This window comes from Pelobates fuscus, chromosome 2 (genome assembly GCF_036172605.1).
Source record: "Pelobates fuscus isolate aPelFus1 chromosome 2, aPelFus1.pri, whole genome shotgun sequence".
In the NCBI taxonomy this organism is placed as follows: domain Eukaryota; kingdom Metazoa; phylum Chordata; class Amphibia; order Anura; family Pelobatidae; genus Pelobates; species Pelobates fuscus.
This window is the reverse complement of record NC_086318.1, coordinates 359,270,358-359,284,366: the sequence shown is the minus strand read 5'-3', so window position 1 is coordinate 359,284,366 and position 14,009 is coordinate 359,270,358. Positions and strand designations below refer to the sequence as shown.

The following is a 14,009-nucleotide window of genomic DNA, read 5'->3' as shown; positions in this document are numbered from 1 at the left end:
TCACAAAAGCTGGCCAAAATTAGCGTTTATATATTTTTTTTGCATTTTTTTTACACATAAACTGCCATTTCACCAAGGATATCAGTATAATACATTTTACTAATCTAAAACACTCATTTGTGTGGAGTAATGTCACACGAGTACAACAGTACCCCTCAAGTATAGGTTTTATTGTGATTTGGAAAGTTACAGGGTCAAACATAAGATTTGCCAAATTTGATTTTTTGTAAATTGCTATTTGCCAGATTGGTTATGTTGCCTTTGAGACAGTATGGCAGCCCAGAAATGAAAATAAACCCCACCACGACATACCATTTGAACTTTATCTTATATCCCTGAGGAAGTCTTATAGTAAGGACAAAACGCGTTGGATAACCCAGGACTACCAGAGACTTTATTTTACTGGTTTTTTTTGTTTGTTTTTTTTATTCCATTTGCTTTATTTTTCATGTTTTATAGTTTTTTTGGGCTGGACCTTCTACCCAAGAAGCAGACCCCTCTACACTGTACCACCTATGTGGAGATATGCCTGATTTCTTCTTTTAAGTGTAAATGCAATACCATTAAAGCTTATACTGTTTTAACTTACTTCACCATTGTAGAAATATTATTTTTCCACATGTGATTTCCGGATTTCTATCACAAGAAGGATCCATAAGTTCTCTTTATGTGAATGCAATATCGGGGGTGTTTCCTTTTTTCCTACTGTATTTCGCTATGTGCCGTTTATAATTTTTGGTTTTAGGACCTTCATTTTATCTCTGCATCAGTGATCCAGGGTTGCATCCCATTCCATATAGCAGGTTGTTCTCTATTTTTATTGTATACACCAGTGTTTGGTGGTTTTCAGTTTTTTCTTTTATTTATAATCTATTTGGGTGCATTTGTGAGATACACTAGGAAAATCATTTTCACCAGTGTGTTTTTCCACTTCTAGTGCTTAATGGTGTTTTGCATATAGTTATAAATATATCCATATTGTGCCCAGCTCTGTGTTTTATTTCTCTGTATTTTACTCATCTCTACCTGTTGTACAGTTGCAAGAAAAAGTATGTGAACCCTTTGGAATGATATGGATTTCTGCACAAATTGGTCATAAAATGTGATCTGATCATCATCTAAGTCACAACAATAGACAATCACAGTCTGCTTAAACTAATAACACACTGTGGCGAAAGTGACCTCGCCACTGTTATTTGGAGGGGCCTGTTTGCCAGCCTCCTGCCCTGCGACTATGGCCCTGGGATGTATTGCCCTTCTAGGAACTGATTTAGGCATGTTGTATTTTATTATGCTGCTACTGGCCCTTTAAGAACCATCTGGGGACATACTGTGGAGTTACTGGGTAGCCACCATTTCATGTTGAGAACAATGGATGAAGCACATGGTGAGAACAATGGATGGCGGCCATTTTAGCTCACAGATACTGTTTTGACTTTTCTACACGGTGCCATCTCGCCGGTATTTGGTGCACAAAGACATTGTTCAGTAGTTCTAAACTACAGAAAGGAGACACATTTACCAGTAATTATTTTTCATATAGCCTGTATATGTTCTGCGGAATCTGCATTAAACCGTATCTTCCAAACTACTGAACGGATCTGGGTGAATTTTGGATATGTGGTTCACCCAGATCCCCCGGTTCCGATGATATATTTTATATGAGGTTATTGCATGTTTTGGGGTCCCTGTGATATGTTTTATAATACTGTATTTCTCTGCCTGTGATAACTATATTAACCATTGTGTTCAGTAATCATATCACAGGCAGAGGGGATGATTTTGTGTGGGAGTGTCTGTGTGTATTGTACGGATTGATTGGTTGTATTTCAAAACCCTGTGGGCAGTACTAGGTTTGTGGATTGGGAATAAAAGAGTCTGTATGTGCCAGTACAGTCAATTCCTCTTGACCTCAAAACGAAGTGTTGTCTCGTTATTGGGGGAATTGGATTGTATGCTGATTGCCAAGAGTGTAAGCTGATTGTATGTTTTTCCTGTTCAGCTGTTTACAGCATTCATATGCTTGAGAGCATTCATATGCTTCTCCGGTTCGGTGGTTGTGGTGTCTGCTGCAGTGCTTGGAGTCCTCAGGAAGCGCTAGGAGCATCCATCAACGGAGGTACCCAGTCGGGGTGCCCGTCGATCCGTTACACACACAAAGAATATAATGTTGCCATGTTTTTATTGAACACATCGTATAAACATTCACAGTGCAGGTAGAAAAAGTATGTGAACCCTTGGATTTAATAACTGGTTGAACCTCCTTTGGCAGCAATAACTTTAACCAAACGTTTCCTGTAGTTTCAGATCAGACGTGCACAACGGTCAGGAGTAATTCTTGACCATTCCTCTTTACAGAACTGTTTCAGTTCAGCAATATTCTTGGGATGTCTGGTGTGAATCGCTTTCTTGAGGTCATGCCACAGCATCTCAATCGGGTTAAGGTCAGGACTCTGACTGGGCCAGTTCAGAAGGCGTATTTTCTTCTGTTTAAGCCATTCTGTTGTTGATTTACTTCTATGCTTTGGGTCACTGTCCTGTTGCAACACCGATCTTCTGTTGAGCTTCAGCTGGTAGACAGATGGCCTTAAGTTCTCCTGCAAAATGTCTTGATAAACTTGGGAATTAATTTTTCCTTCGATGATAGCAATCCGTCCAGGCCCTGATGCAGCAAAGCAGCCCCAAACCATGATGCCCCCACCACCATACTTCACAGTTGGGATGAGGTTTGGATGTTGGTGTGCTGTGCCTCTTTTTCGCCACACATAGTGTTGTGTGTTTCTTCCAAACAACTCAACTTTGGTTTCATCTGTCCACAGAATATTTTGCCAGTACTGCTGTAGAACATCCAGGTGCTCTTGTGCAAACTGTAAATGTGCAGCAATGTTTTGTTTGGACAGCAGTGGCTTCTTCTGTGGTATCCTCCCATGAAATCCATTCTTGTTTAGTGTTTTACGTATTGTAGTTTCGCTAACAGGGATGTTAGCATTTGCCAGTGAATTTTTTAAGTCTTTAGCTGACACTCTAGGATTCTTCTTCACCTCATTGAGCAGTCTGCGCTGTGCTCTTGCAGTCATCTTTACAGGACGGCCACTCCTAGGGAGAGTAGCAGCAGTGCTGAACTTTTTCTCCATTTATAGACAATTTTTCTTACCGTGGACTGATGAGCAGCAAGGCTTTTGGAGATACTTTTATAACCCTTTCCAGCTTTATGCAAGTCAACAATTCTTAATCGTAGGTCTTCTGAGAGCTCTTTTGTGCTAGGCATCATTCACATCGGGCAATGCTTCTTGTGAAAAGTAAACCCAGAACTGGTGTGTGTTTTCTATAGGGCAGAGCAGCTGTAACCAACACCTCCAATCTCATCTCATTGATTGGACTCCAGTTGGCTGACATTTCACTCCAATTAGCTCTTGGAGACGTCATTAGTCCACCAGCACTGTGGACCTGCATGGTGTGTTCAATAAAAACATGACGACATTTCATTCTTTGTGTGTTATTAGTTTAAGCAGACTGTGATTGTCTATTGTTGTGACTTAGATGATGATCAGATCACATTTTATGACCAATTTGTGCCGAAATCCATATCACTCCAAAGGGTTCACATACTTTTTCTTGCAACTGTATGGGTATCTAGGTAGTCTACCCAGCTCTCTGTATTGTATACATGTACTTGTGTTGTGCCCAGCTCTGTGTATATCTTTATTTTTTTCTCAACTCTGTGTATTGTTATTTCTGTATTGTACTCAGCTCTATGTATTTTACAGATATCTTTATGTTGTACCAGCTTGATTTATTATATGAACATCTCTGTATTATGCTCAGCTCTCTGTATTGTATGAGTATCTATGTACTGTATAGGGAGGAGAAAAATACTGGGGGAGGTGTCTGACGCCAAACCATCTTAAAAACTTCACAAGCCGCCACAGGGAAGTGCAGATATAAGGGTTGAACAGTCACTGCTACATGCTCTGCAAAGTACTGGGCCAGATTAGAGAAAGGAATGCATTTTTACATGTCACTGAATTTCTCCAATAGTAGTAATAATTGACAGAAAATGAAATAAATTGGGGCGTTTCATGATTATCTACAAATCTAGATTATTAAGTACACCATGAGACACCTTAATGCTGTGCTATGTGTACATCCCCGCAGATACTTTTCAATATATTGTACATTTTCCATAATTTACTAAAGTGCCACTAAATTTTAACTCCTTAATGACAAAGCTTAATTTGTTTTTCACTTAAGGATAAATGCAATTTTTGCATATTTCTTCTGTTTTTGTTCAGCTACAATTTCCATCTTTCTCATTTACTGCACAAACACATAACACGGTGTGTTTTTTTTTTTTTAATGAATTAAAATGGCTTTTAAATTGATGTGGCATATTCACATTTAAATTCTCATTTATTATAAAAATAACATTTAAAAAAATCTGAAACACAAAAATGCAACAGAAAAATCCCAAACACAACCCCCTCACGCCACCAACCCCACAGTTTTGGCAATGTTAATGTGTGCATAATTACTGCAGATTAATAAAAGTAATTCAGAATAAATTAATTTATTTGCTCTGATTTACAGAGTACATACATTAATATATCTAAGATTTCAGTTTATTCTTTGGTAATTACAGGTCACAAAAATACAAGAAGTAAAATAACATTTCAATATGCAGAGATTTTAGAATTTGGTATGTTTGTCTTGTAAGGAGGCAACTTTCCAAGTTCTTAACCAAAACAAAACCTGGAATTTGACATTATGTTTGCTTAACAATAATTCACCGCTTTCATATTAAGTGCACCCACGCTTTCTATATACAATTTTGTTCAGGATAAATAGGGCTTTCATTTCACATCAGATATTTATGTATGAAATATAATTTAATCCAAATAAAATAAAAAAAGTGTGAAGAATCCACAAATTTTATTTTTCAAGTTGGCATTGGTATTTTAACTATGAATGTCATAATCCTGCTATGTTTTAACGCAATAAAATACCCATATGTGCATGCTGTGATGTCCTATGAGTATAACGATGCCCCCATTTACAGGTTTCATGGAGTTTTGGAAAGTTACAGGTTCATATAGTGGACTTGCCCATTTCAGTTTTTACACATTGAAATTTGCCAGATTGGTTTGTTGCACCTTTGCTGGCTTTGAGACCCTATGGCAACCCATGAATAAAAATTAACCCCATTATGACATACCATTTGCAAAAGAAGACAACCCACTTAGTCACAAACCCGGGTCAAAGTCAGTGTTTATTAGTTTTTTTTGCATTTTTTACACAAAAACTGCACTTTTATATCAGCGTCATACTGCTCTAAAACACTTATATTTGTGTTCAGCGATGTCTCATGAGTACAACATTACTCCCTATGTACAGGTTTTTAATGGAGTTTGGAAAGCTACAGGGTCAAATTAAATTAAGTTAATTGGAAATGAAATACTCTGGTATTTCTACTGACTTGTTATGAATTATGCAAAAATTATGCAATTAAACCTGTATTAACCCAGCAGAAATTATATATACTGTATTTGTATAATTCTGTATAGTAATATCAATATATAGTGAGCAAATGTGAGTATTTCATAAAGATTCTAAGTTTGTGAAATTCTCACTTTGGAAATGGGTGAGACCTGGCCGCTTTAATTGTGTGCTTCCAGCTAATAATAAGATGTTGTTCGCACGAGGCAGGTGTCTTTCATTATTACTGCAGGAGATGCTTTTACAAGTAAATTATGAAGATGACGTACAGTTTGTATGCCTCAGTATTACTCAATGCTCCTAACTATAAATGGGAAATCACTAGAGCATTAAATATAAGGAATTTAACATTTTGGCCACATTAACCAAATTGAACACATAGCTGACTTGGGCAATCCTCAATAATACCAAAGCATACAGCTTATAGACTACAATACAGTAACTATATCATGCATTACAAAAAATAAAAAAAATATATAAAACACATAAAAGAATAAAGATAAAGCTAGATCAAAGACGTGCCACTTAACCTGGTATATTTGTACCCTTGCAAAATGGTATGATGAGAGGTGGACATTTACAACTTCTAATTTGGGGCATTCTTACATTCGATCTGCTACAATGAAATGAAAATTCTTCCTGATAATTGAGCTATCAAATTGACCCTAAAAATATTTGCATATGGCAACAGGCATTATTAATCACTTACCAGCCACTCCATTGCCATTTCCTATGGCTACCAATGCGCTCACAGTTTTCTTCCGTCCTTCCTTAGCAGTCATGTTGAACACATTTTTTACCTGAATTGATGATGATAAAAAAAAACAGACACCTATAAATATACTTTATTTATTCATATATTTAATAAGCAAAACATTTACATTTAAAGAATTGATCAAAACACATTTTTTACATTAAGCTACATATTGATAAAATACTAATGAAATACAGTTTGTCAGCTTGTAGCATATCTAGAGCACATAGTAACATTGACATATTAATAGTTGATTGGTATAGTAGTTTTAGAAGTATAAGCAGTCTACTTTAGCAAGAGGGCAATCTTCTGCTGTTTTGCCAAGGACGACACCAGGAGTTCAACTGATGAGAAAGAAATCACCCACATTTGTTATATCTCAAAGCAAGCATTTCTTTATACATGGTTTTCCTTTAGTTTTACACAGTTTTCTTTCACAAAGTGTAAAAAAATATTTTGGTTAAAATATCAATTCAAGATTACCATTATGCCACAAAGTTTTGTACAAAATGAGCAAACATACAAAAAAACAAAACATACAGGGCTATTTACTAGTGAGAATTCAAAGAGAAATTCAAATTTAAGGCCAGAGTAGTGATTTGAATGTATAGCTAGCATAAAGAATTTTTTCAGTTTGGCTATTTCGACATAAAATTTTAAATTCAATTTGAATTTTCACTGTATTAAATAAGTCCTTATGCCCTCGACTTTCCACTAGTTATCATGACTAAGTTAGTTTATGGAATTATACCATTGAATCTATGGTCTATGGAATCTATGGTTTCTGGAGGCCCAGACAACATTAAAAACTTATGCACATGGCATATTACCAAAAGTAGCCTTTATGTTGAGCACAACATGTTAAGAAACACTACAGAGTAAGTGAAAAAATATTATTTAAAAAAAAAAATGATTATGACTGGAAGTAAAATAAATGATGACTGTGTAAACACACCTATTAAAAGTATTTTGGCCAGATTAACCAAAGGTATGTTGCTGTATTAAGAGCAGAGGAAGTTGTCATTTATTACAAAATAATCTTTGAACCAACCAACCCCTCATTTCCAGAAAATATTTACACAAAAATAGTGGTATTTTAGAACGAAAAATATTTTTGGTCTTAACAGTAGCACATACTACATAATAAATGTGGAATATGTACAGAAGAATGATTTCTGTCGGGTCAAGATCAGCATAATATCTTATTGCTGACAGAGGTTATCACGTGTAGATTTTGTAAAACACCAATCTATGTATTCAGGCTAGTAAAAAATACCACCAAGGTCTTACAGACCAGGACGTTTAATGAGGATTTCTTTGTTACATTTATTTTGTTACTCGTTACAGGCTACTGTGGTTTCATATATATTTTTTGTGGTAAAAAACAAAACCTTTATTGAGAAGACCGGGAAACTGTACTTTGAGATAACATTTTTTTAGGATAACATACATAGTAAGAAACAAGAATATAAAAACAAAGTAAGCTTATAAAGGGAAATATATATATAACTTTTATAAGAATGCATGCGGAAACAAAAAGTGAACAATACATATATACTTGGTAAAAACACATGTTTACTATATAAATACTACTGTAGAATTATTTCACTAAAACACACATATTCTATATTATGAGAATGAGAATATGTTACAAGACTCCAGGAACATGATTTTATGAATTGCAAATTACAATTTTACTGCAAGGCATGAGGCTTCTTATTTGCTTTAACTTTTTTTTTTTTTTTTTTTAATTCTTTATTTCAGACAGGTACAATCCAAAACCATACATTGAGTGTTATACATTGTTTACAGCACCACTTTTACAATTGTGTTATAACATAAAATTAACAATGAACTCAAATTGAACATTAGAAAACAATATATAAAACCTATTTTCGGCGTTGCAGCATTCAAGTGTGGGCGAAACATACATGTTGGGTCAAAAGCAAATCCCCCACCCCCTTGTAAGGAAATTGCTAAAGTGGCCAGCTGCCCTTGTTACTTGATTGGGCCATAGATGTGCAAACTGAGTGATATCCCATTCTGTCTTCATGGGTCAAAGGCTCCAATTCTCTTAAACTCATCACTGAAGATTTTATGCTGGGCGTGTCTTGTGATTAGCAGATTACTACATTCGACCCCCATAATCTTTATAAAAAAATAAAGGAAAATTCTAGGAAAAAAAAAAAAAAAACTAATTGTGATGGTCTGTCACTCATTGTGATCTTCTCCATGCACTCTGCTTATTGGGCAATGCCAACCCGGCTTTAACTGCCAAATACGGCAAAGCTGGATGCAAAATTGGTGGACTTGGCCTTCGAGTTGCTGAGCCCAGCCTCGGGGTTTTTTGTTGGAAAAAAATTCATGAAGGAAATAAATCAACATAGCTCAGTCTACACATCTTTGAACAAGGCTCAGGTCTCCCTACGGAAGGTCTTTTGTTCTGGGGACTGCTTTTTCACAAGGACTGGTCTGCAGTGGGGCCACGCCACCAGCAGACTGGCCTTCTCAGACACAAAGCCCCGACTTTCTGAATCTTTCTACATATCATTCTGAAGATACCAACTCAACCCAGTTTACCTGTGGTTCCCCACTTGGACCATTCTACCACCAGTAATGGTCATTCACTCTTTCCTAAATATTGCAATTGCGGGCAGATTATCTAACTTTTTTCCCCACAGTGGGCAGAACCTTTTCATGATTCTTGGATTCGACAAGTAATACCTGGATTCTGGATCGACTTTCTCGGCCTGTGCAACCGTCCTCTCCGCCCCCCTTTGGATGGATTGGACGTCACTAGTCTTTGTAAACATGGTACTAGACAGCCTTCAGGTGAAAAGGGCAATAGAGCGGGCAAGGGGACATCCCTAATTTCAGAGCAATATTTTTCTAGTGAGCAAAAAAAATTTATGAATTCTCTCCAGTAATCAATCTGCGCCCTCAACGCATATGTGATATACTATCACTTCAAGATAGAGCGCTTCTCCAACAAGACTTACTTTGTAAGGGCCATTGGTTCTCTCATCTAGATTTGAAAGATGCATGACTGCCCCAATTAATTCTTGCAATTTCTGTGGAATAACCAACTGTGGCAATTCACATGTCTTCCCTTTGCCCTCCACAAGACCTCACCTCCTAAAACCTGTCATGGCGGCTCTGAGAGCTCGGGGAATCCGGTCCATTATCTATCTTAACGATGGCTCAGGATCAAGTGACACTCTAGGGTGCATGATTCGCGATCAATGAAGAGAAGCCGGTGCTTACACAATCTCAATCCATTCAGCTCCTGGGGTTTACAGTGCACTCTGTGTCAGTGGTTCTAAAACTTACATCTTCAAAGATCATCGATCAGGAAAGAGCTGCATGCTCCAGAGAATCCTGGTCACACTACAGGATCTGGCTCGGATGACAGGCTTTCTGTCATCGTCAATTCAGGCTATATTGCCAGATCCCCTATACCAGGGGTTCTCAACTTTGTCCTCAAGGACCCCCTACCAGTCCAGGGTTTAGGGATTACCTGGGTGTGAAAAAACACCTTAGAGTCTAGGGTGTTTTTTTCCCTTTTTCTAAACACCTTAGACACACCCAGGTAATCCCCAAATCCTGGACTGGTAGGGGGTCCTGAGGACTGGGTTGAGAACCCCTGCCCTATACTATCGCACCCTGCAACACCTGAAGGCACACCAACTACGGACATTGCCTTCGTCATGCCTGGTGTTTCACTGATCAATTCACTGTCATTTAGCAGCTAAATCACTTTTGATTCTATTCATGCAGCCCTAGCCACACCTCACCTGGCTGTGACTGACACATCATGCATGAAAAAAAAAATGGTTTCATTTTCAGTCAGATGTAACTTATTTTAAAGGTTTTTATCTACTGCTCTCTAAATTGAACTTTAATTATATACAATAGGCTCATGCAGGGTCTAGCAAGCTATTAACAGAGCTGGAGATAAGGAATTTGAAATGTAAAAGAATTTTCAACAAAGGAAGTGTAAACATTAGATTACTTTTTTTGTTTTTTTTAAGAAGGCTGTGTAAGTCACATGCAGGGAGGTGTGACTAGGGCTGTGTAAACAAAGCGATTTAACTACTAAATGGCAGAGAATTGAGCAGTGAGACAGCAGAGGCATAATCTATACACCAAAACTGCTTCATTAAGATAAAGTTGTTTTGGTGACTATAGTGTCCCTCTAATGGTGTAATGATTTCAATTATGTATATTGATTTTTTTGGTATAATAAAGATAATATTACTTTATCTGACTGAGCAGCCATGGTGGGTTAGGCTCTACGATTAATTAACCAACTTCTTCTCAACCTACCTTGCCTGCTGATGTGATTGTTCTGTGATCTCTAGGTGTATGTGCAGCAGTAGGCAAGTTAGATTGAACAGCAGTTGGTTAGAGAATAGTAAAGTGTTACCCACCATGGCTACTCAGTCAGATAAAGTAATATCTTCTCAAGCTAAATGAATATTCAATATACATAATTTAAAGAAATATATCATTAAGTTTGATTATGTGTAATAGACGTTGACTGTTCCCATCGCTAGTATGAGTAGGAGTGTAACTCTGTCTAAGCCAAACTATGGACTGCTCTGGACCCTTCTCCAGTGCTAAACTATAAGAAAACACTAAAATATGGGATTGCACCAGAGACTACAGAAAGCAAACATTTGAATGAGATGAAGTGGTTATTGTGCACATAGTGCCCCTTTAAGATATTGGCAGATGCATACGTATTAAATATTATGCAACAATAAGGTATATTTTCCCTGTAACCTGAAGGTCTAACATATACTCTTTATGAACTTAAATCCATTTATTAGTTTGGCTTTTCTCCTCAATAAAAACAAACATCGAGTGATTTTAATATGCATAGGGATTTGGGATAGTGCTCAAGAAATTCCTTTTTTTTATTGTATGTAATGGGGATAATATGTTTTGCAGTCATTGCTAACGCCCAGGAGTAGTGGGAGTAGGAACGCAGGACTGATTTTTGTATATTTGGCTTCTCTTCTCAAGAGGGAACCATCTGCAAACTGAAATAATTGTTCATCCCTTCAGAAATGCTCATGAGTCTGGAACATGCTGACAGAAAACTCTTGTCTCTTGCAAGAGAAGATATACTACATATTACAGGCATTAACAGATGGGGAAAATGGCAAGAAGCAGAAGGGAAAAAAATAAAAGACAATCCTGCAAGGTCAAAACGCAAGAAAAATCTAATTTATAGAAAACAGTGAAAAAGCAACCATCTTAAAATTCTCATAGTGATCTGATAGATAACACCTTGGTTTTAAAGGGAATTAGTTATCAACATGTTTATTAAGACATACTACCTATTACATGAATTAACATATGGTAATAATGGAAATGACTAGAGGAAAAAAATATAATACACACACAATGCTGTAAGGTCAAAACACAAGAAAAATTTAATTTATAGAACACATAGAAAGACAATGATCTTTGCAATCTTAAAGGGAACTCCGAGAATACCTGGGTTTTAAGGGTAATTAGTTATTGACAAATTAACAGATTAACCTCTTAAGACCGCAGCCAAATGTACAAGTTGTGAACGAAACAAAATGTAAACAAAACCTGGCATTTGCGCTATATGTCTGTCCAACCGTAATTCACCTCTTTCATATTAAATGCACCCCCCCTTATTATATATCATTTTATTCAGGGGAAACAGGGCTTTCATTTAATATCAAATATTTAGCTATGAAAAATAATTTAATATGAAATAATGGGAGAAAAGATTTTTTTTATTTTTTTAGTTCTACATGACATTTTAACTGTCAATGTCATAATACTGTTTGCTTTTACTGCAATAAAATACACATATTTGTATTCAGCAAAGTCTCACGTGTAAAACAGTACCCCCTATGTACAGGTTTTATGGTGTTTTGGGAAGTTACAGGGTCAAATATGGCGTGTTACATTTGAAATTGAAATTCGCCAGATTGGTTACGTTGCCTTTGAGACTGTATAGTAGCCCAGGAAATAAATTTACATCCATAAGGGCATACCATTTGCAATAGTAGACGACCCAAGGTATTGCAAGGGGTATGCCCAGTCTTTTGTAGTAGCCATTTGGTCACAAACACTGGCCAAAGTTAGCGTTAGTATTTGTTTGTGTGTGAAAAATGCAAAAAACGCCAATTTTGGCCAGTGTTTGTGACTAAGTGGCTACTAAAAAAGACTGGACATACCCCATTTGCAATACCTTGGGTTGTCTACTATTGCAAATAGTATGCCATCATAGGGGTAATTTTCATTCTTGGGCTACCATAGGGTCATAAAGGCAACGTAAGCAATCTGGCGAATTTTAATGTGAAAAAAATGAAACACAAGCCTTATATTTGACGCTGTAATTTTTGAAAACACCATAAAACCTGTACATGAGGGGTACTGTTGTACTCGGGAGACTTCGCTGAACACAAATATTTGTGTTTCAAAACAGTAAAAAGTATTGCAGCAATAATATCGTCTGTGTAAGTGCGGTTTGTGCGTGAAAAATGCAAAAAACTTTTACTGGCGATATCATCGTTTTAATACATTTTACTGTTTTGAAACACTAATATTTGTGTTCAGCGAAGTCTCCCGAGTAAAACAGTACCCCCCATGTACAGGTTTTATGGTGTCTTGGAAAGTTATAGGGTTAAATATAGTGCAGCAAATTAAATTCCCTATACTTTCGGCATGGGTTGTCAGGCAGGTCCCGCTAATTGTAATTAATTAGGATACCTAATTATGTAAAATTATTACAGAAATATATGTGTAGAATTAATATATGTATATATATATACATATGTGTGTGTATATATACGTATATATAACTTTTTTTAAATATTTTTATTTATATATAGGTATATATATAGTGATATATACGTATATATTTATGTATATAGATATATATTATTTCGTTCTACGTGTATTTTGATATAAATATGTATATATTAATATCACAATACAGTTAGAACAAAATAAAACATCTATATATTTTTTTTAATTTTTTTTACGTATTTACATATTTTTTTTTATTATATATATATAACAATAATTATATATATATATATTTAATCAGTATTAGTCTACGTGTAATTTGATTTTAATATATATATATATATTAATATTAAAATACACCTCGACAGTGTATGTGTGTGTGTATATATATATATATATATATATATATATATGATCTAAGTATATTGTTTTATTTTTTTTACACTGATTTAATTAATTTTATTTTATTTCCAGCCAGCAGTGGGACTAACTGTCATTACAGTTAGTCCCCCTGCTTGCATTGCAGCAGCCAGCTATCCCGGCCATGTGATTGTGAGGTCCTCGCAAGGACCTCACTCTCACATGGCCCAGGGGGGCTGAAGAGGACGGAGGTGCCGCGGGGGCTCCCTGGGAGTCCCCCCAACCGCGATCGCCAGCGTAGGATCGCCGGCGACCGGGTAAGTAACAAAAAACCGGAGGGCGTACCATTACGTCCTGCGGCGTTTAGAGCCGCTTTAAGAAGGACGTAATAGTACGCCCTCCGGTCTTAAGGGGTTAAAGTAGAAAGAAAATAGTTATCACAAATATAACCAGTTTTATACACCCACCCAGTGGTTGTAAACCAACATACCTCTCCAGGGTATCCAAACTTTAACAAGTTGTATTTCTGTTTTGCCAAAGGATCTATAAAATAACAACAATAGAGAGGAACATAGTGCAATCTGTTCATACACTGCCTGGCCCA

At 36.4% G+C, this 14,009-nt stretch overlaps 1 protein-coding gene across 1 annotated transcript in view; it reads right to left on the bottom strand.

The window, feature by feature from the left end:
- Positions 1 to 14,009, bottom strand: part of MRPS5 (mitochondrial ribosomal protein S5) — a 200,997-nt gene that overhangs the window by 26,823 nt on the left and 160,165 nt on the right. The window contains exon 6 of the mRNA XM_063443662.1: positions 6,203 to 6,293. Within this exon, the coding sequence (XP_063299732.1) occupies positions 6,203 to 6,293 (91 nt within the window). The remainder of the gene's footprint in view (positions 1 to 6,202; positions 6,294 to 14,009) is intronic.